Source organism: Pogoniulus pusillus, chromosome Z, assembly GCF_015220805.1.
Source record: "Pogoniulus pusillus isolate bPogPus1 chromosome Z, bPogPus1.pri, whole genome shotgun sequence".
Taxonomy (NCBI): Eukaryota; Metazoa; Chordata; class Aves; order Piciformes; family Lybiidae; genus Pogoniulus; species Pogoniulus pusillus.
Window position 1 is genome coordinate 26,785,189 of NC_087309.1, and position 23,943 is coordinate 26,809,131.

At 48.7% G+C, this 23,943-nt stretch overlaps 1 protein-coding gene across 1 annotated transcript in view; it reads right to left on the minus strand.

The window, feature by feature from the left end:
* PSTPIP2 (proline-serine-threonine phosphatase interacting protein 2) overlaps positions 1–23,943 on the minus strand; it is a 34,423-nt gene that overhangs the window by 6,692 nt on the left and 3,788 nt on the right. The window contains exons 2-9 of the mRNA XM_064176658.1: positions 18,194–18,294; positions 16,791–16,868; positions 12,386–12,420; positions 5,331–5,437; positions 4,573–4,635; positions 2,013–2,111; positions 1,765–1,810; positions 1,302–1,381 (exon numbers count right to left, since the gene is read on the minus strand). Of these exons, the coding sequence (XP_064032728.1) occupies positions 1,302–1,381; positions 1,765–1,810; positions 2,013–2,111; positions 4,573–4,635; positions 5,331–5,437; positions 12,386–12,420; positions 16,791–16,868; positions 18,194–18,294 (609 nt within the window). The remainder of the gene's footprint in view (positions 1–1,301; positions 1,382–1,764; positions 1,811–2,012; positions 2,112–4,572; positions 4,636–5,330; positions 5,438–12,385; positions 12,421–16,790; positions 16,869–18,193; positions 18,295–23,943) is intronic.

Sequence of the window (23,943 nt, forward strand, 5' to 3'; positions counted from 1 at the left end):
CTTGTCCAGAGGAGAAATCATACCTTTATGCTACCAGGTATTTCAAAGGTGATTATTAAGCCCTGCAAGGTCTGCAGGACCACTGTGGAAAGTGTCACCCAGCACAATGTTTCCTCTGGGAAGACCAAGCCCATTTCTCAAGGCAGTGCATGTTCACTAAGCACTTTGTTCACTTGCCCCTCACCGGTACAGAGCATTAAAAAAGCACTGGAGCTTTATGAAACCAGAGGCATGTTGACTAGTTGTTCTTGTCCTTCTTTCCTGCCCAGCCCTTTCCTAGCAGGTTTAAACACAAGTCTTTTGAAACCTGCTCAATTTCATGTGCCTTCACCTATTTTCACAAGAGATAACCTTTCATCCCAAGTGTACACATGCACTTGTTATCAGTTATGACCTTTGCAACACACTGAGGGGAAAACCTCATGTGATCTGTCCTTGGAACTGAAACTACTGCTTCCTACACCCCATAACTGGAGAGGTTTTCTTGGAGACCTCCCACACCTAAAGCACACCAGATCAGACATGCCAACACATGCCACACAAAAAAGACAAATTCTATTTCAAGAGGAAAAAGTCAAATAAAGGTATGAGGAGAAATAGCTTGGGAAGAGATTAGTGTGGCTAGGGATGGAAAGATCTTTCGCAGCCACACAGCAGACCTGGGATAAAATGTGATCTTTGCAGGATGTCTCCATGCCTTGGTCACAGATCACATATGACTGCAAGATGCAGGTCAAGAGAAAAGCAACTGCACAGCTGTCTCACCAGAAGCTCTAGTCCTCCCCAGTCTATGCTAGATGTCCTTGCTAGATCGCTTCACTGTGAGACAGTGTGGTTTAGGCTGATACAACCACTTGGAGAGGTTCCCACACTGCAATGTGGCCTGTGAGATACAAGGCAAAAGACTCCACATGCATGGGGATGGCTTCAGCCAGCCTATATCCACAGCCTCTGCTGAAAAGTCATTTGACATCTGTCAGAGTTTCAGAGCCTGCTATGTGGTGTTACAGCAACAACACATACTGGTGTCAAGTCACCAGGTGTGCAGAGGTGACCATGACCATGACTGTTTTAGATAACAACAACCATTCTGACCACACAGGCAGGTAATGACTAAAAACATCACTACTTGGTGCCCTGACTCTGTCAGTTATAAAAAGTGATGAAAGAAAAGAAAAAAAGGATGTCTGGAAAGCCAGGGGAATACAGAGAAGGAAAAGCTGTGCCTTCCCTGACCCCCACATCAAGGAATGGACATCCAGAGAAGAAGCTGCCACGTGAAGATGTTTCAGGGCATTTACCTCACAAGCTCTGATGTGCTCTTTCTGCCATTCTTCCCGGATCTTCTCCAGAGTGGTAACATTCTGTTGGTAGCTCCTATCTGCAAGGAAAATCACACTGTCAGCTGATTAATGTTAGTTTCAGAATTCCTTTTTAGTGGAAGTTAATATGTGAACCCTGAAATGGTTGGAATATCAGAGAGAAAGCAGCAGTAATGCTCGAGCTTGGGCCTTAGGTGGGCACTGCAAAGGGACACAGAGCCACACAGCAAGGCAGAGGGTTGTGCCAAGAGATCAGTCTTGGTGGGCCACACAGACTTCTCCAGGGCAGGTGCAGACCTCTGGTATCTTGGCCATGTGTTTCTAAGGAGTGGTGCCTGACCCAGGACCTGGAGCTCGCCCAAAATGCTTGCTATGGTTTCATAACACCTTTGCCCCAGGCAATACTCTCCTTGGCCTCCAAACGCTGCTTTTCCACACTCACCAGAGTCCTCCAGAGCTGATTTCGTCTGAGCCAGCTTCAGGAACAACTGCCAAAAATAGAGGAGAGAAAAATGGAAGACAAGAGCCCTGTTTGATCACTGGTGGTGCTACAGTTCAGCTGGGGAACATTACCAGCCCTCTCATCTCACACTAAACCCCAGAGCTGGGAAAAAAGCAATGGGGCAGGAGAGCTGCAAGAACAGACACCCTTTTTTCATCCTATTCCATGGCCACCTCCCCTCTCTGTACCTTCTCCTGCTGCTTCTGCGTCACTAGGTTTGCGTTGCGGTGCACAGCCTGTTCTGCCTCATCTTTATCCCTGCAGCGCTGCTCATAGAGCCGCTTAGCCTGAAAGAGCCATCAAAAAGGGCAGGAGCATGTCAGCAGGTAAGAAGACACAGATGCAACTCATGCAGTCAACAGCCTACAAGTGAAGAGGCAGGTGCAGGCTTCCAGCAGAGCAAAGGATGGCATGCAGTGTCCCACAGAGAATCACAGAATGACAGAATGGTTTGGGTTGGAAGGGACATTAAAGATCATCTAGTTCAAGTAGGTCAGGCTGCTCAAAGCCCTGTCCAATCTGGCTTTGAACACTTCCAAGGAGGGGGCACCCACAGTTTCTCTGGGTAATTTGTTCCAATATGTCACCACCCTACACAGTGAAGTAATTCTTCCTCATATCTAATCTAAGCTTCCCCTCTTTCAGTTTAAAACCATTACACCTCATCCTATTACCACACTCCCTCATAAGAACTCCCTCTCCATTTCCCATGGGCCCTCTTTAAGTTCTGGAAGAGAAGACTTCTCCAAGTACTGTTACCCTACTGTTTGGGCAAAGCCAAGCTCACAAGACAAGCTCCTCTCTGGGACAAAAAGCTGACAGCAATCAAGTCCATAACTAGATCTATTATATGGTAACAGAAAATGCAGAGATGGCAGAGTTGCTGAATGCCTTCTTTGCCTCACTCTTTACTACTAAGACCATCCCTCAGGAACCTTAGTGTCTGAAAGTAAGGGAGAACTGTAGAGAGAGGACACTCCATTAGTCAGTCAGGACTGGGTTAGAGATCACTTATGCCAATTGAAAACACACAAATCCATGGGCCTCGATGGGTTGCATTCACAAGTGCTGAGAGAAGTGGCTGGTGCTGTTGCTGAGCCTCTCACCATCATTTTTGAAAAGTCATGGAGAACAGGAGAGGTGCCTGAGGACTGGAAGAGAGACAATGACACTCCAGACTTCAAAAAAGGGAAGGAGGAAGACCCAGGCAACTGCAGACCAGGCAGCCTCACCTCCATCCCTGGAAAGGTGATGGAGCAGCTCATTCTGGAGGCCATCTCTAACCACATGGAAGAAAAGAGGGTTATCAGGAGTAGCCAACATGGATTTACCAAGGGGAGATCTTGCTTGACTGACAGCCAACTATGATACCATGACCAAATGGGTAGACAAAGGCAGAGCTGTGGATGGCATATACATTGACTTCAGCAAGGCTCTTGATACTGTCTCCCACAACATCCTCACAGATAAGCTCAGGAGATGTGGCATAGATGCTTGGTCTGTAAGGTGGATGAAAAACTGGCTGGACAACAGAGTTCATGGAGTCATCATCAGTGGCACAGAGTCAGGCTGCAGGCCTGTAGCCAGTGGTGTTCCCCAGGGATCAGTACTGGGTCCAGTTTTGTTCAATATCTTTATCAACAACATGGATGAGGTCATTAAGTGTAGCCTCTGCAAGTTTGCTGATAATACAAAAATGGAGGTGGGTGGCTGACACCCATCAGGCTGTGCTAGAGAGCATCCAATGAGATCTGGACAGGATGGAGTGCTGGATTCAGGCTAACCACATGAAGGGGCCTTCATCTGGGGAGGAATAATAGCAGGCACCAGTACAGTCTCGGGGGCTGTCTTGCTGGAAGGCAGCTCTGTGGAGAAAGACTTTGGAGTCCTGGGAGACACCAAGTTCTGAATGGGCCAGCAATGTGCCCTTGTGGCCAGGAAAGCCAATGGCATCCTGGGGTGCATCAGGAACAGTATATCCAGCAGGTCTAGGGAGGTTCTTCTTCCCCTCTACTCTGCCCTAGTGAGACCACACCTGGAATACTGTGCCCAGTTTTGGGCTCCCCAGTTCAGGAGAGACAGGGACTTGCTGGGAAGAGTCCAGCGGAGAACCACAAGGATGTCTGGGAGACAGGAGCATCTCCCCTAGGAAGAGACACTGAGAAACTGCTTAGTGTGTAGAAGAGAAGACTGAGAGGAGAACTGATCAATGTCTATAAATACTTGAGGTAGGGGTGTCAAGTGAGTGGGGCCAATCTCTTTTCAGTGGTCAGCAGCAATAAGACAAGGTGCAACAGCTACAAACTGGAATATACAAAGTTTCACCTCAACATGAGGAAAAACTTTACAGTGAGGGTGACAGAGCACTGGAACAGGCTGCCCAGAGAGGTAGTGGAGTTTCCTTCTCTGGAGACTTTCAAAACCCACCTGGATGTGTTCCTGTGAGAACTACCCTAGGGGATCCTGCCCTGGACTGGATGATCTCTAGAGGTCCTTTCCAACCTCTGAAGTTCTGTGATTCTGTCATCTAGAGTTTGCCAGGGATCTGGCCAAATAGTAGCCTTACAGGTTTGGATACATATGTGTACCTTTTTTTGAGCACTCCTTACATACCACTCATGCAGACACAGCACAGGGACTTGCAGCAGAAGAGGAGGACCCCTATGTTTAAACCTGCCCCAGCATCACACATGTACATGTTAGCAGCATGAACCCCTATGGCAAGGAACAGCAGCATGTTTGCATTACCTCCATGGTCTTCTTGTACTGCAAATTCCTGTTTTTGTGAATGGCCTCCATTATCAGCTCTATCTGAGAAGAGAACAGACCCAGAGTAAGCACAAAACTGACCACTAAACCTCCAGGATGGCCTATGTGGCTTAGGAAAGGAAGAAGCACAGACCAGGGTGAGATGAGGTTTAAGGTCCTCTGTCCACCCAAAGCATCTTTACAAAACCGACTTCTTGTGCTTCTTGCTAAGCCTCCACTGCAAAGGAGGTCTGTAAATTAAAACCTAACAATACAGGTGCTGTACCATCTTCATAGCATCTGGAAAAAACAGGGAGCCCACTACCCTTCACTAGGTCAAATCCACTCTCTTTTTCTAGCAGCTTCCCCTCTTTTTCCAGATAAAATTCAGAGAAGAAGTTAAAAACCCTGCTGATTTTAGCACATCTATGAAGATCATACAGCATTATACACACACTCTAAAAATAGCCCTGTTTGAGGATGGTGCTCCCGAAGCCGAGCCCTTGCTGTCACAGGCCTGAAAAGGCACTCAGAGGAAAAGGTGTGGCAGTAAGAAGAAGGAAGTTGAAGGTTGCCACACAGTTCACCAACACGGTTGCAAAATGTAGGAAGAAGCTCAAGACTTCCCAGCAGCAGCAGGCACCAGGGAGGGGCACAGAGAAGGCTGGGGCAGAGCAGGAGACACCAGTCATGAAAAGCCCATCACTGAGACAGGACTGACAACCTACAGTGAAAGTGCACATTCCCATGTACCTGACCTTTTTCCGATGCAATTTTTGTTTTTCCCTGAAGTCTTCCATTTTCTTTGCTTCTTCCCGAAGTGTTTGTGCCAGCTGGATGTGACCTTGTCCCACACTGTCTATCTCTATTAAAGAAAAAAAAAATATATGCACATGTGAATGTGGGGCAGGCTGTGGATGTAGTCTACTTGGACTTCAGCAAAGCCTTTGACACTGTCTGCCACAACAAGCTCCTAGCCAAGCTGGCAGCTCATGGCTTGGACAGATTCACTCTGTGCTGGGTCAAGAACTGGCTGGAAGGCTGAGCCCAGAGAGTGGTGGTGAATGGTGCCACATCCAGTTGGCAGCTGTCACTAGTGGTGTTCCCCAAGGATCAGTGCTGGGCCCAGTCCTGTTCAATATCTTTATTGATGACCTGGACGAGGGGATTGAGTCCAGCGTCAGTGAGTTTGCAGATGACACCAAGCTAGGAGCAGGTGTTGATCTGTTGGAAGGTAGGAGAGCCCTGCAGAGGGACCTGGCCAGGCTGGATGGGTGGGCAGAGGCCAATGGGATGAGATTGAACAAGGCCAAGTGCAGGATTCTGCACTTTGGCCACAACAACCCCAAGCAGCGCTACAGGCTGGGGACTGAGTGGCTGGAAAGCAGCCAGGAGGAAAGGGACCTGGGGGTACTGATAGATAGTAAGCTGAAGATGAGCCAGCAGTGTGCCCAGGTGGCCAAGACAGCCAATGGCATCCTGGCCTGCATCAGGAACAGTGTGGCCAGTAGGACAAGGGAGGTTATTCTTCCCCTCTACTCAGCACTGGTCAGGCCACACCTTGAGTGCTGTGTCCAGTTCTGGGCCCCTCAATTCAAGAGAGATGTTGAGGTGCTGGAACGTGTCCAGAGAAGGGCAACAAAGCTGGTGAGAGGACTGGAACACAAACCCTGTGAGGAGAGGCTGAGGGAGGTGGGGTTGTTTAGCCTGGAGAAGTGGAGGCTCAGGAGTGACCTCATTGCTGTCTACAACTACCCAAAGGGAGGCTGTAGCCAGGTGGGGGTTGGTCTCTTCTGCCAGGCAACCAGCAACAGAACAAGGGGACACAGTCTCAAGTTGTGTCGGCAGAAATTATAGGCTGGATGTTAGGAGGAAGTTCTTGCCAGAGAGAGTGATTGGCATTGGGATGGGCTGCCCAGGGAGGTGGTGGAGGCACCGTCCCTGGAGGTGTTCAAGCAACGCCTGGATGAGGCACTTAGTGCCATGGTCTAGTTGACTGGATAGGGCTGGGGGATAGGCTGGACTGGATGATCTTGGAGGTCTCTTCCAACCTGGTTGATTCTATGATTCTATGATTCTATGTATACTCCCAAAAATACTCAAATCAGCTATGGTAGCTGACATCAATCCCACATCATTGCTGCAGAAACGTATCAAAGAAGCAACAATTTCAAAGCAGCCTTCAAGCAGTGCTTGCCTGTGTAAGGACCATTTTGGCTGCCGAGCCGAGAGAGTGAAAAGCGCTGCGGGGATTGCTGCTGGGATCGGTTTTTCTGCTCCGTTCTGCTGCTCTCCGTGGTTCTGAGAGACGTTAAGGTAAGCAGAGGGGACGGCAGGGCTGTTGTCTCGCGAGAGAGAGTGAGGCTGTGACGAGGGCTGGTGACGTCAGCCGCGGGAGATTTAAACCCCCGCCGCGTGCCGCGAGCCGCCATTTTGGCTGCCGAGCCTCAGCCTGCGGCTGGGAGCTGCTTTTTTTTCCCTTCTGTCTCTGTCAGTATCACTGTGCACTATGCCTGTCACTCGCACTATGAAGGGCAGGAAAAGCGTGTGCATGCAGACAGACTCAACCCTGGAACACACAGGAGTCCAGGCTACTGGCTGCAGGGAGTGCTGGAGCCTCTCACTCACTGTAGAAGAGGAAGGGGAGAACAATTGCGCCAGGTGTGAGCAGGTGAACTTTCTGCTCACTTTGGTTGCAGAATTGAAAGATGAGGTGGCTGAGCTGAAGGATCAAGTATCCAGGCTCAGGTCGATAAGGGAAAATGAAAGGGAGATGGATCTGTGGGAGCAGGCTCTGCAGATTGCCCCTGATAAGGGAACTGCCTCTGGAAACAGAAAGGGATGGATACAAATCCCTGTCAAAGACAGTAAGAGAAGTCCACCCCAGCCCTCTCCGCCTCTTCCACTGCCCTTGCATAACAAGTATGAGGCGCTTCATGAAGAGGGCAGGGAGGATGGGAGGGCTGAGGAGGAGCATCCAACCAGGATGCCTAGAGTGGAGCAGTCCCCACCAACTGTGGTGACTAGCTCCACAAAAAACAAGAAAAAGAGAAGAGTCTTAGTTGTTGGGGGCTCAGTTTTGAGGGGGACGGAGGGACCAATATGTCGTCCCAACCCATCTCACAGGGAGGTCTGCTCCCTTCCTGGTGCCCGGGTTAGGGACATCGCCAGGAGAATCCCTAACCTAATCCAGCCCTCTGATTATTACCCCTTGTTGGTAATACAGGCTGGCAGGGATGAAATCGAGAAGAAGGGAACCAGAGCAATTAAAAAGGAATTCAAGGCCCTGGGGAAATTGATAGATGGGGCAGGAGCACAAGTGGTGTTCTGCTCAGTTCCCCCTGTGGCAAGAGAGTTCACAGAGAGGAACAGCAGAACCTATGACATCAACAGCTGGCTCAAGGGATGGTGTGAGAGGCGGCACTTGGGGTTCTTCGACCTTGGGGGAACTTGTACTGAGCCGGACCTGCTTGATCATGATGGGGTTCAGTTATCTAAGAGGGGCAGGAGAGTCCTGGCACTGGAGTTGGCAGGGCTCATTAGGAGGGCTTTAAACTAGGTCTGAAGGGGGTGGGTGAGGCAATTACTCTCTCTGAGAAGGAGAGAGTGGGAAGGAAACTAGGGACAATTGGGGAATCGAGAGCCCAGCTGAAGTGCATCTATACCAACGCACGCAGCTTAGGTAACAAGCAGGAGGAACTGGAAGTCCTGGTCCACCAGGGTGACTATGATATAGTTGCCATTTCAGAAACTTGGTGGGATGACAGGCATGGTTGGAGTGCTATGCTGGGGGGATACAGCCTCTTCAGGAGAGATAGGCAAGGGAGAAGAGGAGGAGGAGTGGCCCTGTATATTAGGGAGTCACTCCATGCCACAGAGCTTGAGGTGAGGGATGAAGGGGTTGAGAGCTTGTGGGTTAAAATCAGAGGGAGGACTAATAAATCTGACATCCTGGTTGGAGTCTGTTATAGACCACCCAACCAGGATGAGGAAACAGATGAGATATTTTACAAACAGTTGGAGGCTGTCTCAAGATCTTCAGATCTTGTCCTTGTGGGTGACTTTAACCTGCCAGATATCTGCTGGGAACTTAATTCAGCAGAGAGGAGGCAGTCCAGGAGATTTCTAGAGTGCATGGAGGACAGCTTCATGTCCCAGCTGTTAAGTGAGCCTACTAGGGGTCAAGCTCAGCTTGACCTGCTGCTCTCCAACAGAGAAGGGCTGGTGGGAGATGTGACAGTGGGAGGCTGCCTGGGGTGTAGTGATCACGAGTTAGTGGAGTTTTCAATATGCAGGGAGATAGGGAGGAACTACAACAAAACTTACACCTTGGACTTTTGGAGGGCAAACTTCAATTTGCTTAAGAAACTTATTTCCAAAGTCCCCTGGGCAGCAGTCCTTGAGAACAAAGGGGTCCAGGATGGTTGGACCTACTTTAAACAGGAGCTCTTGAAGGCACAGGAGCTGGCAGTTCCCATGTGCCGAAAGATGAGCCGGCGGGGAAGGCGACCAGCCTGGATGAGTAAACAGCTCCTGAAGGAATTGGGGGAAAAAAAGAGGGTGTATCACCTCTGGAACGAGGGGAAGGCTTCTCCTGACGTGTTTAAGGAGGTAGCCAGATTATGCAGGAGAAAAATTAGAGAAGCTAAGGCCCAGCTAGAACTTAGGCTGCCACTTCCATGAAGTATAATAAAAAGCACTTTTATAAATGTATCAATGCTAAAAAGAAGGGCAAGAAGAGCCTCCACTCCTTACTGGACCAGGAGGGGAACACCATAACTGATGACGAAGAAAAGGCTGAGGTCCTGAATGCCTTCTTCACCTCAGTTTTCAATAGCAAGGAGGGAGGAGCTCAAGGCAAGTGGCCTCTTGAACTGGGGGATGGGGTTGGGGAGCAGTGTGTTCCCCTGGAAATTCATGAAGAATTAGTTCAGGACCTGCTGAGCCACCTGGACACCCACAAGTCCATGGGACCAGATGGGATCCATCCCAGGGTGCTGAGAGAGCTGGCAGCTGAGCTGGCCAAGCTGCTCTCCACCATTTTCCAGCAGTCCTGGCTCACCAGAGAGGTCCCAGGAGACTGGAAAATGGCCAACGTGGTCCCCATCCACAAGAAGGATCGGATGGAGGAACCTGGGAACTACAGACCCGTCAGCCTGACCTCAGTGCCAGGGAAACTGATGGAGCAGGTTATCCTGGGGGTGATAAGAGCGCACCTGAGGGATGGCAAAGGGCTCAGGTCCAGCCAGCATGGGTTTAGGAAGGGCAGATCCTGCCTCTCCAACCTGATCTCCTTCTATGATCAGGTGACCCGCTTGGTGGATGTGGGGAGGCCTGTGGATGTGGTCTATCTGGACTTCAGCAAGGCCCTTGACACTGTCCCCCACAGCAAACTCTGACTAAGCTGTCAGCCCATGGCTTGGATGGCAACACTCTGTGCTGGGTTAGGAACTGGCTGGAGGGCCGGACCCAGAGAGTGGTGGTGAATGGTGCCACATCCAGCTGGCAGCCAGTCACTAGTGGTGTCCCTCAGGGATCTGTGCTGGGCCCCATCCTCTTTAACATCTTCATAGATGATCTGGATGAGGGCATGGAGTCAGTCATCAGCAAGTGTGCAGATGACACTAAGCTGGGAGCAGATGTGACTGGGTTGGAGGGCAGAAGGGCTCTGCAGCGGGACCTTGACCGCCTGGACAGATGGGCAGAGTCCAATGGGATGGCATTCAATAGCTCCAAGTGCAGGGTGCTGCACTTTGGCCACAACAACCCCATGCAGAGTTACAGGCTGGGGTCGGAGTGGCTGGAGAGCAGCCAGACAGAGAGGGATCTGGGGGTGCTGATTGATACCCGCCTGAACATGAGCCAGCAGTGTGCCCAGATGGCCAAGAGAGCCAGTGGCATCCTGGCCTGCATCAGGAATGGTGTGGTCAGCAGGAGCAGGGAAGTCATTCTGCCCCTGTACTCTGCACTGGTTAGACCACACCTCGAGTACTGCGTTCAGTTCTGGGCCCCCCAGTTTAGGAGGGACATTGAGATGCTTGAGCGTGTCCAGAGAAGGGCGACGAGGCTGGTGAGAGGCCTTGAGCACAGCCCTACAAGGAGAGGCTGAGGGAGCTGGGATTGTTTAGCCTGGAGAAGAGGAGGCTCAGGGGTGACCTTATTGCTGTCTACAACTACCTGAGGGGTGGTTGTGGCCAGGAGGAGGTTGCTCTCTTCTCTCAGGTGGCCAGCACCAGAATGAGAGGACACAGCCTCAGGCTGCGCCAGGGGAGATTTAGGCTGGAGGTGAGGAGAAAGTTCTTCACTGAGAGAGTCATTGGACACTGGAATGGGCTGCCCGGGGAGGTGGTGGAGTCGCCGTCCCTGGGGCTGTTCAAGGCAGGATTGGACGTGGCACTTGGTGCCATGGTCTAGCCTTGAGCTCTGTGGTAAAGGGTTGGACTCTATGATCTATGAGGTCTCTTCCAACCTTGGTGATTGGTGATACTGTGACCAATCCTGCTAAGACCTGCCCTTCAGTGTAAGAAAACTTGGTATCAAGATAAGTTATTCAAACAAGTACATCTCTCCCTCATCCAGATGAATTCAGCCACGTGTCATCACATCACATCCTGTAGCACCTGCCTGAAGGAAGAAGTGCCCCAAGCTATCAGACAACCACCCTGGGGCACAGAAATCACAAAACATCATACCAGCAAGCTCATCAGAGGAGCTAAACCAAACTGTAGCTCACAGTTCGACTCAAAGAGCATTTCAAATCCACAGCTATTAATAATCAGCTATTGTGAGAACAGCGAGCCAGAGAGGTCAATCAAGGGACAAAAGAGAAGAGAAACCTAGCTAAGGCAAGAAGGTGAACTCAGTGCCAGATACCAGAGTGGTAGCACTCAAGGTTTGAAGACTAGCTGCCTGCACCCTGGAAGGCTGCAACACATGGAAATGACAGGATGATGTAAAGCAGACAAAACATTGTCTTTTAGACACTATAATTAGAATCATAGAATCACTTACATTAGAAAAGACCTTTAAGATCATTGAGTGCTACCACAAACCTAACACTGCCAAGTGTAACACCAAGCCGTGTTACTAAGTACCAAATCTATGTGTCTTAAATACCTCCAGTGATAGTGACTCTACCATTTCCCCAGATAGCCTGTTCCAGGCCTTTTGGTGAAGACTTTTTTCCAGATGTCCAGCCTAAGCCTCGCCGTGATGTGTAGTTTGAGCCCATTACATTTCATCTTACTGCTTGTTACTTGGGAGAAGGAACTAACCCTGACCTTGCTACAGCCTTCTTTCAGGTAGTTGTAGAAAGCAATGAGGTCTCTTGTCAGCCTCCTTTTCTCCACGATAAACAATCCCAGTTCCCTGAGCCATACCTCACTGGACTTGTGCTCTATACCCTTCATCAGCTTCATTGCCAGCACCCAAATGTCTTTTTTTTTTGTAATGAGTGGCCCAGAACCAAACACAGCATTCAAGGTGCAAATCACTGCATCTGTGTACAAAGAAAGCAATGCAAGGCAATCCAAAAAGCTCCTGGAGAGCTTCCCATGCATAGCTTCTGATTTACAATGCAAGTATGATCTCTGAGCCGCAGCCATTCCCTAGAAGAAATTCTCTCTTCAACACACACCCTGGAGCACTCAGCCCCTAACTCTGCATGCTGAACTGAGCTGGGCCAGGAGAACACCCTATGCCTGATTCTAGCAGCGCACAGGTTTAGAGGCTTCTCTGCTGTTTTTTTCTCAAGCAGTTGCCTGCAGACTTTGGCACTGACAAGTGTACTGGCAAACACAAAAAAATCACTTACGTCGCTTGAAGACATCCAAGGATCTCTTCAGTGTGCTGAAAAAAACACAGGCAGAGCATTAAAAAGAGTGGGCAAGCACACCCAGACACAGGCATCAGGAGAGCATCTCTTCCAAACCAGGTAAGGACTCTCTCACTCAACAAAGCAGCCTGAACTAGGTTTGTTTACCCTCTTTACACCAACAGCTATTTTTCCTCTCAGCAAGTATAAGACATCTCACTTGGACTGAGATCTACTTTACATATTTGTGAACATTGGAAGCTATTAAAAATGTTGACTTTCATAAATGTTTCAGGCAACCTCCTAGGACTATCATTTGGGACATAGAAACATCTTCTACACGGTGCATTGGGCAGTGCTTGGAAACACACAGCACTTTTCTCCCTCTTGATATTGTACAATAAAGCTTTCAGAAACATTTTATGTGGCAACTCAAAATAAACCTGTAAATAAATTATCCAAGAATACCAGACTGGGCATAAACAGAAACAGAGCAGAAAGAAGGTGCCAAGGGTCACTGCAGAAATGGAGATCCACTCATGGACACAACTGCAGCAGCCACCACACCCCTGCACAGTGTAAGAGGCTAGGCTTTGAAGATTTTCTTGGTTTCAGTCAAGGAAGTACCAGTACTTTCCTCTGATCACAAAACCAGTCAGGGTCTCATGTTGATCAGCCCTCTTCTGAAACTCTGGCCCACATCTTGGCTGAACATCTGTCATGCTTTGGTTGGTACATGGCTAGTGGGATCTTGGTGGAGTCAGACTCAGTTACTGGGAAATGCTAACCCAGCTGTGCACCATTACAGGATCACAGGATCACAGGATGTTAGGGATTGGAAGGGACCAAGGAGATCATAGAGTCCAACCCCCTGCCAGAGCAGGACAATACTATCTAACACAGATCACAGAGGAACACATCCAGACAGGCCTTGAAAGTCTCCAGAGAAGGAGACTCCACAATCTCTCTGAGGAGCCTGTGCCAGTGCTCTGTGACCCTTACAGTAAAGAAGTTCCCCCTTGTGTTGAGGCAGGATGTCTTTTGCTGCAATTTACACCCATTGCTCCTTGCCCTATCACAGGGAGCAAGTGAGCAAAGCCTGTCCCACCTCCCCTCCTGGCAGCCTTCAGATACTTATAAACATTTATCAAATCCCTTCTAAGTCTTCTCTTCTTCAGACTGAAAAGTCCCAGGTCCCTCAGCCTCTCCTCATAAGCTATGCCTTCCAATCCCCTAATCATCCTTGTAGCCCTCCCCTGGACCCTCCCCATCAGATCCCTGCCCCTCTTAAACTGGGGAGCCCAAAACTGAATACAGTATTCAAGACGAGGTCTCACCAGGGCAGAGTAGAGGGAGAGGAGAACATCCCTTACTATGCTGGACACACTCTTCCTAATACACCTCAGGATCCCATTGGCCTTCTTGGCCACAAGAGCACATTGCTGTGCCATGGTTAACTTATCCACCAGGACTCCCAGGTCCCTCTCCACAGGACTGCTCTCCAGAAGATCACCTCCCAGCCTGTACTGGTGCAGTTTATTATCCCTCCCCAGATGCAGGACTCTGCACTTGTCCTTGTTGAACCTCATCTGGTTCCTCTGTGCCCAGCTCTCCAGTCTGTCCAGGTCTTGCTGGATGGCTGCACAGCCTTCAGCTGTATCAGCCAAGCCTCCCAGCTTGGTGTCTTCAGCAAACTTGCTGAGCAGACACTCTGTGCCCTCATCAATGTCATTGATGAAGATGTTGAATAGGACTGGCCCTAGCACAGATCCCTGGGGGACACCACTGGTCACAGCTCTCCAGCTGGACCTGGCACCATTGATCACCACTCTCTGAACTCTATCTTGCAACCAGTTCCTAATCCACTTCACTGTCTGCTCTTCTGTCCCACACTTCCTCAGCTGGCTCACTAAAATGTCATAGGAGATGGTGTCAAAGGCCTTGCTAAGGTCAAGGTAGACTACATCCACTGGTCTCCCTGAATCTACCCATTCAGTTATGGCATCACAGAATGCTATCAGGTCAGCCAAACATGACTTCCCCTTGGTAAATCCATGCTGACTACTCCTGATAATCTTCTTCTCTTCTGAGTGCCTTGAGGCGCCCTTCCACAGGAGCCGTTCCATCATTTTTCCAGGTGTGGAGGTGAGGCTGACTGGTCTATAGTTTCCTGGAACCTCTTTCTTGCCCTTTCTGAAGACTGGAGTGATATTGGCTCTTCTCCAGTCCTCAGGCACCTCTCCTGTCTGCCATGATTTGGCAAAGATGATGGAGAGTGGCAGAGCAATAACCTCAGCCAGTTCTCTCAGCACCCTTGGGTGCAACTCATCAGGGCCCACGGACTTGTGAATGTTTAATATGTGTAATGATCCCTAACCCAGTCTGCACTGACCAGTGGGGAGCATTCCCTCCTCCTGGCTTCTTCTCTTTCATCCAGGGCCTGGAGTACATAGGGGAGTTCAACCTTAGGTGTAAAGACTGAAGCAAATAAGGCATTCAGCAACTCTGCCTTCTCCTCATCCTCAATTATCAAGGCTGTCTCCTCGTTCAGCAGTGGCCTCACACCTTCCCTGTTCTTCCTTTTCCTACAGATGTATTTGAAGAAGCCCTTCTTGGTCTGTTTTACTTCCTATGCCAGCTTCAGTTCCAAGAGGGATTTGGCCTTCCTTGTTGCTTTCCTACAAGCCCTGACTGCTTCTCTATAGTTCTGTCAAGTGACCAGTCCCTTCTTCCATGAATTCTAAGTTTCTTTCTTCCCTGAGATTTCCTTCAGGAGCTCCTTGCTCAGCCATGCATGTCTCCTAGCATGTCTACTTGATGTTTTACTCAGGGGAACACAACTAGCTTGGGCTTGGAGGAAGTGGTCTTTAAAAATTAGCCACCTTTCCTGGGCTCCTTTCTCCTCCAAAGCCTTAGCCCATGGGATTTCTGCAAGCATGTCTGTGAAGAGCACAAAGTTAGCTCTGCAGAAGTCCAGGGATGGAATTCTACTTGTTCCTCTGATTCTACCCTTTAGAACACTAAACTCCACCATGTCATTATCACTGTCCCCAAGGCTGTTCCCAACCTTAATGTCCTAAACCAGTCCCTCTTCATTAATTAATGCAAGGTCCAGCAGTGCACCTCTCCTTGTTGGTTCCTCCACTACCTGCATCAAGAAGTTATCATTGATACGCTGCAAGAGCCTTTTGGACTCTCTGTGCCTGGCTGCATGATCTTCCCAGCAAACATCAGGGTGATTGAAGTCTCACATGAGTACTAAGGATTTAGCTCTAGAGGCTACCTCCAGCTGTCTGTAGAAGGCCTCATCCACATCTTCCTCTTGGTCTGGTGGTCTATAGTAGACCCCTACAACAATTTCATTTCCGTTTCCACACCCCCTAATTCTAACTCACAAGCTTTCAACCTGTTCTGCCCCCTGCCTTGGACAGAACTGACCACGTTTCAGTTGCTCTCGCACATAGAGGGCAACTCCCCCACCTCATCTGGCTGGTCTGTCCTTCCTGAATAGTGCATAGCCACCCATGGCAACATTCCAATCATGGGAGCTGTCCCACCATGTTTCAGTGATGGCAATTATATCATAGTCATTCAGTCTAACACAGATCTCAATCTCGTCCTGCTTATTCCCCATGCTTCATGCATTGGTGTATAAGCATTTCAGGGAGGGAGTTAGTCCAATAGCTTCCACTCTTGCTATCTCACCATTCCCAGCCTCTTCCATGGCCCCCAACCTAGCAGTAAGCTCTGCATGTGCTGATTCCTCATTGCCTGATCCCCATGGCCCATCTCTGCAAGATTTAAAGAGTTCTTGTGTGTTGCCAGTGTGCTGCAAGTTAAAAGGCTGAAGGCTCCTGTTAGCCTCCATCCCTGATATGCCCTATCTTGCCTCTTCTCCAGCACACAACTCATTGTTACCTACCTCCTCTGAGCCACCAGTGGAGCTGACATATGGCCCCACAATTGTCTCAGGCTTGCTTGTAGTAAGCCTGGCTGCCACCCTCCCCCTCTTCCAACCTAGTTTAAAGCATGATTAATGATCCCAGCCAACCCCTGTGATATAAACCTCCTTCCACTTGGAGAGAGGTGCATCCCATCTGCTGCCAGCAGACCTGGTGTCATGTGGGGGGACCCATAGTCAAAGAAGCCAAAATCCTGTTGGAGGCACCAGTCTCAAAGCCAAGCATTGAGCATGTGAGTCCTCCTCACTCTCTCTGGGTTGGTCCCTTCAACAGGGAGGACAGAAGATTCATTCATTCACAAGACCAATTTCAGATCATCTGGTAACATCCAAATCACATTTCAACACTGTTCTGCCTCTCACAGCCTGCTTATGTCTCATCCTATTTCATCATTCCAAGTAAGGACACCCATAAAAGCAAAACACAGAGGACTGTGAACTCACTTCAGCTCCGTCTGCCCACAGGGCTTCTTCTTTGACAAGTTAATGAGCTCTTTGCCATATTTTTCTTCTATAACTGCTCTGTTGAGAAAATAGACAAATGAGAGGAAGTTCTCATTTCAGAAACTGGTACTTGTTTGGAGCAGGGACCAAGACACTCTTGACACTCTTTCTTCTGACATGCCCCACACCATCTGTGGAACACTGGCTGAAGGGAAACTGCTGCTTGCATTTACTCATCAGCCTTTCTAGGGAAAACACTTTGTTGTGCTGTGTCTGTGGTCCTGTTGTGTTGCTTTCCTCATCCTACCATGGCCAATGGGTGCAAGGACTATCTCCACAGGAAATGGAAGACTAAGCAGCCTGTGCAAGTGGTAATAAGATGCAGTCTGGTAAGTAACCTGGGGAGTTTTTTAGCTCAGTTTCCTTGGGGAAGAAGGCTTCTTCAATCACATCTTCTGCATCTTGATCATCAGCTTCTGTTAGTCCATCTACACAAAGTACTTTTGAATCAGATTCGGCAGTTTCAAACCAAAGGTAACTGAAGGGAGTAGGCGTCTCGGAGAGCGCTCAGCTACTGTGCACCCCAGAGCTCAGCTGGGTCATTTAAGCAATTTGGGACTTTTTAAAATGAGGCAATAAGTATTCTTTTCTGCCTGCCTCTGGTTTTTAGGGAGAACATCTGAAGAAGAGACTGCACCTTGTGAGGTGCCATAAATAACACCTCTTAGAGACTGCATTGTCTTCCCATCTTGTAAGAGAAGGTGGGGGAAGAAAGCCTATGAGTTGGAGTCAAAGAATAGCCAGCTTTCTGCAGTTGCTTTGAAATCTGTACAGACAACCAGAGCTGGACTGGTTAGGTTAAATGTTGGTGTCTCTGTATGCAAGCTGTCCTAGCTATCTGCAGTTAGTGGACAGAAACAAGCACTACTACAGGCTTGCATTACAAAGATGAAGTATATAGCTTTCTAAATTGTCTGTATCTCCAGCATAGAGGCAGAAGCCTATGCTGTGGATTTCTAGAGTCTGGCAGTGAGTTTCAGCTAACTTAACTCTTTAAAGACTCAAAAAGCCTGTAGGGAAACTGAAAAAAATAGTTACTTTTTTTTTTTCCTCTTTTAAGAAACATTCCCATGAACTTCATTTTAAGACAATTAATCAGGTCAAACAGACACGTTCTCCACAGCTGAGACAAAGTTCTGGCATGGACTTCATACCACAGCACCAGCCATGCAAGGAAAGAGCAGAGTAAGATAATAGTCCCTCATCAGTCAAAAATTAGAGGCATTTTAACATAATGGACAGTTGAAGGCAACAGAAACCAAACTGGGAATGCAAGGAGTAAAGTAGTGCCACTGCACCTTTTCCCAGTTCAAGCCAACCCATTTTCAAAGGCATTTCCATACCTTTCCTTCAAAAAGTCTTCAAACTCCTTGCAGTTCTTCCTGCCATCATTCAGATGTTGAATGATGCTGTCATAGCCAACTGTGCTCGTCAGATCCGTGCTCTGAAAACACAAGAGCAGGAATAACATCCTCATCAGTGCAGACCACAGCCACTGCAACCTCCAGCAGCATTTGCACAAGTGATGGCTCAGCTGGGATCAAGTGTTCAAGTGCTTCTCTATGAAATCAGATCTTTTTTGGAAAGGTTGGAAGAGGCTCCAGAATGAAAACAGTGGTGGCAATTTGGGACAAGACACTTCTATGGCATTCAGCAAACAGAAATGTTCAGTCTTGCTACATCCTACTACTCCCCTCTGGCCTAAGCACAGCTAGCCTCATGCCGCTTGGCATCTCCTCTTAGGAGCTTAGCTGTCAGCCCTAACTTAATGTCAGCCTCACTGTGTGTTTGGTAGGATCATGGAAGAGATCCTCCTGGAAGCTACGCTGAAACACATGGAGGACAGTCAGGCAACTTAAGATAGCCAGCATGGCTTCACCAAGTGCAGTCTACTGACCTGCTTGCCTGACCAGCCTACCGGCTCTCTAAGATGGTGTAAATGCATCAGTGGAGAAGGTAAGACCAACAGATGTCATCTATCTGGACTTCTGTAAAGCATTTGACACAATCCCCCACAGCGCAGAAACACAGAATCATGGAATCATCCAGGCTGGAAAGGACCTCTGAGATCATAGAATCATAGAATCAGTCAGGGTTGGAAGGGACCACAAGGATCATCCAGTTCCAATCCCCCTGCCATTGGCAGGGACACCCTACCCTAGACCAGGCTGGCCAGAGCCCCATCTAGCCTGGCCTTAAACACCTCCAGGGATGGGGCCTCAACCACCTCCCTGGGCAACCCATTCCAGGCTCTCACCACTCTCATGCTGAAGAACTTCCTCCTCACATCCAACCTGAACCTACCCATTTCCAGCTTTGCTCCATTCCCCTGAGTCCTATCACTCCTTTACAGCCTAAAAAGTCCCTCGTCAGCTTTTTTATAGGCCCCCTTCAGATCATGAAAGGCCACACTAAGGTCACCTCAGAGAATCCTCCAGACTGAACAGCCCTAACTCAGTCTGTCCTCATAGGAGAGCTGCTCCAGCCCTCTGATCATCCACGTGGCCCTTTTCTGGCCACACTCCAGCACATCCACATCCTTCTTGTAATAGGGTCTGCATAACTGGATGCAGCACTCCAGGTAGGGTCTCACCAGAGTGGAGTAGAGGTGGAGAATCACCTCCTTCGACCTGCTGGCCACACTTCTCCTGCAGCCCATTTCACCCACTTCACCAAGTCTGTCACTCTCCTTTCCCAAGCCAGTCATCTTCCTTTTTGAGCTGGAGAGATATGGATTTGATTGGTGGACTGTCCAGTGGATAAGGAATTGGCTGGATTGTCACATTCAATTGTCAATGGCTTGATGTCCAGTGGAGATGTGTGGCAAGTAGTGCCCCTCATAGGCCTATACTGGGACTGGTGCTGTTCACTATCTTCATCAGTAATATCAACAGCAATATTGACTGCACTTTCAGCAAATTTCCAGAAGATACCAAGTTGAGTGGTATGGTTGATAACTCTGCAGGACAGAATGCTATCCAGAGGGACCTGAACAAGCTGGAGAGGTAGGCTGAGAATCTCACAAGGTCAAATAAGGCAAAATGTAAGGTTCTGCATCTAGGTCAGGGCAATCCTAGATATCAATACAGACTGAGAGATGATGAAATTGAAAGCAGCCCTGCAGAGAAAGACTTAGGGATGATAGTGGATGAAAGCCTGGATATAGCCAGCAATGGGCACTTGCAGCCCAGAAGGCCAATCACATCCTAGGTTGCATCAAAAGAAGAGTGGCCAGCAGATTGAGGCAGGCGATTCTGCCATTTTAGTCTGCTCTAGTGAGGACTCACCTGTAGTACTGTATCCATCTCCAGAGCCCACAACACAGGAAGGACATGGACTTGATGGAGCGGGTTCAGAGGATAGCCATGAGGGTGATCAGGGGACTGGAGCACCTCTCCTGTGAGAGTTAGGGAGCTGGAGGTGTTCAGCCTGGAGAAGGGAAGGCTCCTGGGAAACCTAAGAGCAACCTTCCAGTACCTCAAGGGGGTGCTACAAGAAAGCTGGGAAAGGGCTGTTTACAAAGGCCTGTAGGATGAGGGGCAATGGCCTTGAATTATAGAAGTGTAGATTGAGATTGGATGTTAGAAACACATCTTTTACCACGAAGGTGGCAGACACTGGGAAGTCTGGAACGGGATGTGCAGAGAGGTAGTTGAGGCTCCATCCCTAGAGATGTTCAAGGACAGGCTCCACAAGGCTCTGAGCAATCTGACATAGTGGAGGGTGTCCCTGCTCACTACAGGGAGGTTGGACAAGATGAGGTTCGGAAGTCCCTTCCAACCCAAACCATTCAATGACTGTGAAATCAAATACTAAAATCTCTCCAAGTCTCTAGATATAGCCTAGCTTATTACTGCTCCCCACAGTTTCTGCAGACACAGAGATCTTGGTTAATGTTTACTTGCACCATTGTAGACATCACTCTCATGTTTGGCCATAGAAGCCTACACATCTGAGCTGGAGGTGAATTTATCAGACCTTTCTGCACAGGATCACTGAGCCACAGGCTTCTCTCACTGCCATTACAGTAATGTATGGATGCACCCAATGACTGCTGCTCAAACAGCCTTCTCTTTGGCCTTGCAAAAAGCAACCGTCCTACATATCAATTCAAAACTCCACTGCAAAGATTATTTCACTAAGTACTAGATCATATCCCTCCACTGTATACCCTCCAACACATCACACAGTGCCAAGTTCTTTTGCTCTTCCCAAAACATGACAGCCATGGAGAGGTCCTGCCTTCACCACCCAAAGCGCCAGGTCCCATCTTCCAGGCCAGGGCTCTCAACCCTAGAGTGTCACTCACAATTCCCACAGACTTTCCCTCAAATTACTTCTTAGGAGCATACATGGTACTATGATGCCTATTTGAAAAAAAAAAAAAAAAAAAAAAAAAAAAAAAAAAAAAAAAAGGACAAATGCAAGAATAACTAGGTGGGCTGGAACAAAACCTGACCAACTCTACTCTGTTCTTTCCCCATACTCATGCCTGGAAGCACATTAGAATAAAAACTAGATTTTTCTTCCCTACAACTGGAGGTACTGATAGATAGTAAGCTGAAGATGAGCCAGCAGTGTGCCCAGGTGGCCAAGAGAGCCAATGGCATCCTGGCCTGCATCAGGAACAGTGTGGCCAGTAGGACAAGGGAGGTTATTCTTCCCCTCTACTCAGCACTGGTCAGGCCACACCTTGAGTACTGTGTCCAGTTCTGGGCCCCTCAATTCAAGAGAGAGGTTGAGGTGCTGGAACATGTCCAGAGAAGGGCGACAAAGCTGGTGAGGGGCCTGGAACACAAACCCTATGAGGAGAGGCTGAGGGAGGTGGGGTTGTTTAGCCTGGAGAAGAGGAGGCTCAGAGGTGACCTCATTGCTGTCTACAACTACCCAAAGGGAGGCTGTAGCCAGGTGGGGGGTGGCCTCTTCTCCCAGGCAACCAGCGACAGAACAAGGAGACACAGTCTCAAGTTGTGCTGGGGGAAGTATAGGCTGGATGTTAGGAGGAAGTTCTTGCCAGAGAGAGTGATTGGCATTGGAATGGGCTGTCCAGGGAGGTGGTGGAGGCACCGTCCCTGGAGGTGTTCAAGCAAAGCCTGGATGAGGCACTTAGTGCCATGGTCTAGGTGACTGGTTAGGTCTGGGTGATAGGTTAGACTGGATGATCTTGGAGGTCTCTTCCAACCTGGTTGATTCTATAATAACTGTTGGATATTTACCATCACGGAGACCTAGACCAAGTACAAAGACATACTCTGACCATGAGGCCTCCTGACCTGGAAGAAACCCAAAACACATGCAGGGAGAGGAGCAGAAGGTGCTACCTGTCACCTTCTGCAAAGAGGAGAAGTATGTGTTGCATAGAACAGCATATAGGGAAAGAGGATGCAGAAAGGAAGCAATGGCAGGAGCAGATATGAAACTCAGAGAAAGGAAGCAAAAGCCACAAACGGTTATTAAAGAATAATAGCATGATGGAGAGATTCAGGAAATGGTTCAAAACTGGGACTAAAGTACACAGAGAACTGCTATGAAAATGTAGGCAGCAGAGGGATTTCCTAAGAATTCATAGCTGGTACAAGAAAAGAGAAGGAACAGGGCTGGTCTCTGTGGTAACTTCTTTAATTATGTGGATTTCCTAAGGAGTCAAGAACTTGAATTATCAGCGGCAAGAAAGCAAGAAGTCAAGCAGAGATCTGGTGGAGTGGAACCTGCAGGAAACCTCTGGGTATCCCAGATTAGATTTGCTGCACCCATGGCATGCACGGAACAGAGGACAATGGAGCAGGACCTAAGCAGAAACCAAAACACTCCCTGTTTTACAAAGCACAAATGAACCCCCAAAATGGGCTGATTACTAATAAATCCACAACTAGTTCTCAGTTTGCATCTTTCCTCATTTGGTCTGTGAAAAAAGAAACACACTTGCACCGAAGTGAGTCTTGTTGATGGTTACAAAACTCAAGGATATCCTAACTGACTTCCTGTCCCTAGTTTTGAAGGAAACAAGGCATATGGAGAACAACTGTTGGTTACTGCAAGCCCAGGAAGGACCAAGCAGTCAGAACCACATTACTGTGTGCCAAGTGACATGCAGAGGTTCCTGCAGCCCACTCTGATGCCTGAGCCACTTGAGCTCACTGTGTCAGGCAGAAATACCAGGGGGAAAACTGGGACAACTCATCAGAAATGTGCACTAAACTCATTATTCTATCACTCTTCTTTCTCTAGTAGAAAGAATTAATTCCAGCATGCATGTATTTGTTAACACCCAAGACAGGAACATATGAAAGATGGGAGGTAACAGAGATGGTGGAGGTTTCCAGACAAGCTTCTTCCAAGCAGGAGGAGTTCCTGGCCCAGAAGGAGCTAGGCACAGTTGTGTGCTGTAAAACCAATCCTTCCAACACCCTTTTGGGCAGATGTTTGTACAGAAAGGATAAAAAGGACCAATATGACTGACCATGGGACATCCCAAACACAGGCCTGTCAAGAATTCATGAAAGAGTAAGGGCAACATGATCAGCACAGAGCATCGGGCACAGACGACAAGATTTAAAGAAACAATAAACTGAGACAAGGATAGGTATGGAGAATGAGAAATTACACCAAGCCCATCCCAACTCCCTCAGAGTCTGGGAGGACAAGCACCTTTCCTTCCATCCTGTAGCACATGGCTGTCCTCCACGCTGGGCAGAGCTCTAAGTTCTTGTGCTATTTAGAGCACAGCCTGTAAAAACTACAGGTGATTGCAAGGTGATGAAGCAGTAGTTGCTGTTTCTTGAGCCTGCAGGGCTCAGCAGGAAATGCCTTGCTTCCCAGGTGTGTGCTGTCCTCCAAATGGACTCAGTGAAGAAAAGGGACTTGTATGTTTATTGTGATGCTCTGAGTTTCATTTGCACTTTTAGCCCATCAATCCAGCGTGTTCAGATACCTCTGCAAAGCCTTCCAAACCTCAAGCAGTTTGTTCCAACCTTCCCAAACATGAGTATTTAGGGCACTGCACTGCTTATGGACCATCCCTTGAAAGGTCTTCATGCAGCACCTCTCCTCAGCCTTACCTACTTAGAAAACACTGCAGAAGCTGAGTTTCCAA